At 43.0% G+C, this 6,000-nt stretch overlaps 1 protein-coding gene across 4 annotated transcripts in view; it reads right to left on the minus strand.

Annotated features, from left to right (window-relative positions):
• The window catches only part of clstn1 (calsyntenin 1), a 34,893-nt gene extending 30,708 nt beyond the window's left edge, over positions 1–4,185 (minus strand). Inside the window, exon 1 of one of the 4 annotated variants that reach the window (XM_070968793.1) lies at positions 3,870–4,185. In XM_070968793.1, the coding sequence (XP_070824894.1) occupies positions 3,870–3,951 (82 nt within the window). In that variant the 5' untranslated portion in view covers positions 3,952–4,185. The remainder of the gene's footprint in view (positions 1–3,869) is intronic. The other 3 variants (XM_070968794.1, XM_070968796.1, XM_070968795.1) reach the window with 3 other exon arrangements.
• Positions 4,186–6,000: the final 1,815 nt, after the last annotated feature.

Below are 6,000 nucleotides of genomic sequence, written 5' to 3' on the forward strand. Positions count from 1 at the left end.
CCCAAAGAGCAAGTGATTAGGTTTGACTGCGGAGAGCGCCGCCATGCAGCCACTTACACGGCACTTGTGGGCTCCTAACTCCTGTACACCCACATTCTCTGAATTGTGACAAATATACGAGTGTTGGTCTCACCCATTTATTCCCCAAATATACATTTGACTGAGTCTGACATGTATGTACTTGCCTATAACTGGCTGCCAATATCTCGTGGGCATAGCATATTTCACACTGGCTGCCAGAGCTCTTTAACACACTGTGAAGCTGCAATCCAATTTTTATAACGTGCGCACAGAACTCTGAACATGCCTGCAAACTGTGACGGCACTGGTTTCAGCCAAGATATGTGCTCCGTGAGTCCTTTTAGTAGCATCTGTATTCAGTGACTAATGATATGAAATCCGTGAATCTTGTAGTGACAAGACACTGTGGAATACATGCAGCAGATCACCAAACATCAAATGAAAGGAGTCCCGTCAATCAAAACCAGCCAGAGCCACAGCTGACACTTCTTTTTCATTTTACGAGCTCACAAAGCCCTGACATGTTCAAAGTGAAACTCAACCGATTCGCCTCTTTCTCTGTGTCATCACATTAGCCAGTAGCCATCACCCTGCTGATATTTAATGATGTTATTTCCTAAGTTAAGTCAGTCTGTAAGCTGATGCTGAATGATGGCATTCAAACAGTGTTACAAGAGCTGCATGGGAGAGGCGAACAATGCAGTCACTGTCTGCCGTGTGCATCCACACAGTCTCTGTTTGCCATAACAGAGCAAGACGCTCATTTCACACAGATTATTGACAGCTCAAATGTATAAAACTGGGCAATCTGGTGATGTGGTCACTGGGATCTTGTAATCAACAGATCTGTTTGGGATGAGAGTTAATAAGCACAAGGTTTTGATCAATTACATTTTTCTGTTGATCAATAATGCCTTTAAAGTGAAGCTGCTGAGGACCAAATGTAAATAAGCATGAATAAACAATAGATAAAGCAATATAACAGAAAAACGAATTGGCTACTTTGAAAATTCCTAAGCATATGAATCATTTTTCAAGTAAAAACACAAAAAACGCTTTCGAGCAATCTTTGTACTAATCAAGAAAATGTGTAAAATATTTTCCTGCATGTCTTATTTATGTAAATAAACAGAGAATAAACAGACTGTTTTAATGAGGCTGTGGTCAGGTAGGAGCCACAGAGTTGTGCCACGTCACTCACCCATAAATTATCCCATATTTAAAACAAAATATTGACCAGATACGTTGCTCTAACCGTAACCGACATGCAATTTTCAGTGGATCAATATAAGGTTTCTCCAGTGACTGTGAGAACAAGAAGACTGAGAGAGAAAACCCGCACCTAAGCTGTAATATATATTTCTTCACAGCCATGTGAGGAGAGCGCATATGTTAACTCAGCGCCACACAAAGCAGGGCATCCAATTTGTTCAACTAGAATCACTTAATTCAATGACGAATGAGCCAAGAAACTTGCCGGCAGCCAGCCTTTCCTTTGTGTAGCTGTGTGTGCACAGAGGAGGCTCATGCATCTCAGCAGACCGAATGTTTGACTCTCCAACATGAAGACACCCAGCAGCTGCTCGCGGCAACAGAAAAGGAAACAGATTACATGGGTGAGACCTTGAATACAAGTGACAAAACCCACGATGAACAAGACAAAAAACTCCAGGAATGCTTGAAACGCCGAAGAGTTAAAAGCCTAAAATGGCTTGAACAGGTCTGCCACAGACCATCTGAGTTTCACACACACTGACATTTCCGTGCTGGCAGTGTAATGAGTCATATAGTCTAGGTAAGATTATTGTATGTGGATCAAAACATATTGTTCCAACAGATCTTTCAAGGTTTGTTGTAGCCACGTCATCAGTGATTAATGTTTGTGTAGGCGAGCAGCTGAGGAGCACAGCATCCACAGCCAATGCTGCTAAAATCACCTGACTCATGCAAATCATTTGTAGGCATCTAAATAAGAGGAGTCCTGAACAACCACGACTTAGACGGAAAAATAACAGGAGAAGCGTTTGCTTCCTCATCTGCAGCAAAAGGTGGCTGGTAATAAAAGAAAGAATCAACAACACACTGTGAAAACACAAAGCTGGGCTGCAGGTGGCGGGAGGTGGCGCGCAAAATGAGCCGGTGACCTTTGGTTAATAAAAGATAAGCCCTCGCCAAGATGGTGGTTTCACAGGCCTCCTTTGCTGATAAGGGCAGGAAAGCTTGCAGGTGTACTTCACAAACACACACTTCACACACTACCCAGGACAAACTGCTACAGGCCTTTTCCCCCTGACTGATGAAAAAGAAATTAAGTTAACTGCTTTACAAACGGTCGCCTCCCGCTGCTGGGCATTCTCAGCTGCTTGACATGGCAACGGGGAAAAAATATAGCTCCATCAGAAGCCCTGGGCAGACTTTTATGAGAATCTACATCCCCTCCATCGTCTTTATTCTGTTCATGTGTAGCCTCAAGAGAAAACGACCAGGGCGGCAACTGACGATTATTTTCACTGGCGACTAATCTGGTCATTATGTTCTCGATTCATTGATGAGTTGTTTGATCGTGAAAAAGATTAATCAGTTTCGACCTGAAGATGGTCAGAAGAAACCAGAAAACATCTGAATTTAAAAGGCTGGAATCAGAGGATTTTTATGTTTTTGGTTTAAAGAGTACTGAAACCGATTAACTGAATGTCAAAATAGTTGCAGATTAAATTAATATTTGACAACTAGTCGATTAATTGTTGCAGCTCCAGCGGTGGAAGCTGGCCTGCAGTGATGATCAGGCAGGTGCCTTTACACACCCTGACAGATGGAGCTCAAAGCTGGGGAGTCAGTGGATTGACTTTCAGGTTGAAACACGTCTATAAATGCATGCAGTGGAGGTGTTGGTGTCGGTGAGCTGCTGTACGGAGGGAGGTGGACCGCCCTGCAGCAAATACAGGCACGTCTCTGCTCAGTGATGGTGTCCATCGGTGACAATGCTCATGAAGAGCCGCAATTGCACTTTCAGTTCTTCCACAGTCTCTGCAGAAGCAGGCCCAGACCTACGGAGGGCTTTTTTTAATTTATTTAAACCTGTGATCACAGCACATACATTTTTAAATCCACCGACAAAACTGGGGCTTGCGAAGAGGATCTGCAATGCGTAGCCAACCAAGCTCCATCCTGGTGCGACCACAACGCTGCCAAGCCGAGCATTAGGCCTGCTAATGGAGGAATAAACCTGTGAGGTTTAATAACACTGAATCTGAACCAGGGGGGTAAAAACACATGTCAGCACGCGTTAATTCACATCTACTCAAATGCCCTCAAAGACTGGATGAGTATCGGGGTGGCAGAGTCGGGGAAGTTAGAAAAAAAAAAAAAAAAAAAATCTTACAAACTGCAGAAGGTGAGAAATATTTATCATCTTTAATGAGACTGACGAGAAGCGACCAGAAGAGACAAGAACCCAAAATAGACTGAATGTAGATGACAGAAGGGGGTCGTTTCGTGGCCTTGATATAATCTCCAAAGTACGTCTAGTATTTACGCTTCAGGATTAAATATTACACGCAGAAAATAACTGCACTTGGGTTATTGTGAGTCGTTTTGGGTTGTTTAAGGTCAAAACGGCCGCAGTATCGCGGGATGCACTTGCTGCCGGCGGCTCCGGAGCTGACCATCCCTGAGCAGGTTCCATCCCTGAGGACCGCAGCGCCTGACACACGTTTACCGCCTTCAGCGTCGAGAAACACCCGCAGAGCTCCGGAGAAGCGGCAACTTTCCGCCCCAGCGTTTCCCAAACCTGCGTGACACGTACAGGCGGACAGAACACAACGGGATATAAATCCCAGCTTAGTTACCTTTAGCTGCCTCCACCGCACATAATAGTCCGAGGACCAGTCCGACAGCGGATGCAAATGGTGTACTCCCTCGGAACCGCATCCCGACTTCGAGTTCAACCGCGGCGACGTGAGACAAAACAACCTTCTTCTTCCCTCGTCAGTCGGGCGGAATGTTTCTCTACCAAGAAGAATAAAATCCAGAGGATGAGTGTCTGTTACCACGGTAGCTCTAAGATGGCCGTCGTCAGCGCCGCCGCTCCGCTCTCCCCTTCAATCACCGCTCCTCGCGCAGTTTTGCAGCTTGCTGCGTTCAGGGGCTGTCGGGCGTTCCTTCACGCCGCGCACTGAATCATCCACCTTCTCTCTGGTCAGGCATTCTTGCGAAACCCCATGACAGGTTTCTATGTAATTTGTAACCACCGAAACACAATGTAAACACAAATAAAGGCGAGTATATCACATCGTAAAACTCCAATGGAAAGACTTATCCAGTCTATCAGAGCTCCAGATTTCCTGTTGTTACCAGCAAAAAATAAGTGAGAAATAAGTTCCTGCAAGGAAGCTAGCTAAATAAATAAATAAATAAATAAATAAATAAATAAATAAATAAATCAGCAAACAATGCTGTGTCAAAATATTGATTTAAAGACTTGGGCATCAATAAAGTATTTCTGATTCTGATTCTGATTCTGATATCTTAAAATGAATTACCCCACAGCAAGTCTGGGATGAGGTTGTATTCTGGTAAAGAAAAAGTGGACCCGTTACTCAAAGACAGGGAGGAATGGTGGTTTAATCAGGACCTAGCAGGTCCTTTTTGTATCCTAACAGGTTAGTCCAACCATGCATGGGAGGTCAGCTTTGTTTCTCAAACTTTAGTTCCCATACCCGCTAAAAATAAGCATCTGCTGTTACAAGATTGCATACTTATAAACTTAATTAACTAATCAGTATAGCAATAAATTGATAGCTGTTGCTTAACCTGTAAAATGAACAGTTTCAGGTGTTTATGAGCAATCACAAAAGAAATGGACTCAACTTTCCATCTCAGGCTAAACTGATCTGTGTTAGACATGTTCTGTCTTCAGGTGTCTGCAGACATAGCTGAGAAAATGACATCCGCTTTTTAAGTGAAGCACACAATCCAACTTCTATGTTTATGAGCAAAATTTCTGTGGCAGCTTGACATGAAAAGTAGTAACCAATATCAGCATAGTGTTCTTCTGTTTGTTATTTGTTATTATCACCCAAAATTCACTCCCTTAAATGTTTCAGACATCATCATACATAATTTGCTTTTTCATTATTTTCATTTTGTATTTCAGAACACTAACATACTGTTTATAACACAACAAGGGGTGCAGTGTTTTGTTTATGACAGATACAGGGACACCTGGGACAACTATGGAAAATAAGTCCAGGACCTCCTCATTCATCATCCCTGACAAAGGCTGATAGGTTGCATTTAAATGGGATATAGGAGGACTTTGTCTTCTGGGTTGCAGCACTCTGGTTTCACAGTACATTGTGGTATGAAAATAAGTGGTTATCCTACTATGTACATGTGCTTAACCACAGTATTCTACCATATTAAAGCGTATATAAAGTTTAAATTCTGTCAAGACATAATACATCGTGAAATTATAGTACACCATTTGTTGAACTAAAAACGTGTGTTTTCATTCCTTTAAGGATCATTGTAACTGATAAAGATAATAATTTGGAGTCATTTTTGTTTTGTAAAGCTTCCCCTCTTCATTCTGCTGAAAATAAAATTCTCCCTCCTCATCTAAATAGCTGTCAAGCAAAAATATCTACTTTTGTCAGGCTTGTGTCTTTCCAGCCTCTGCTCTTTCAAGCCAGCACGTAAGTGTTCAGAAATCGAAGCTCAGGAGGAGAACTTGAAGGCAGCATTTGTCCAACGATGGCCAGTGACGTCAACACCTTTATTATGGGAGCGCATGCAGCTAGTTTAGCACAGACGGCTAAACTGAGACCGAGGGCGGAGGCTAAATGTCTTCTGGTGTTACCCTGTGGCACCCAGCGATTATTGTGATGTGAAGTGCACAACAACACTTAGAGCTGAAGCTCAGGGGCCAACAAGCACCCTCCATGGTCTCTATTTGAATGATGTGCAATTTAATTATGA

This window comes from Chaetodon trifascialis, chromosome 8 (genome assembly GCF_039877785.1).
Source record: "Chaetodon trifascialis isolate fChaTrf1 chromosome 8, fChaTrf1.hap1, whole genome shotgun sequence".
NCBI classification, from domain to species: domain Eukaryota; kingdom Metazoa; phylum Chordata; class Actinopteri; order Chaetodontiformes; family Chaetodontidae; genus Chaetodon; species Chaetodon trifascialis.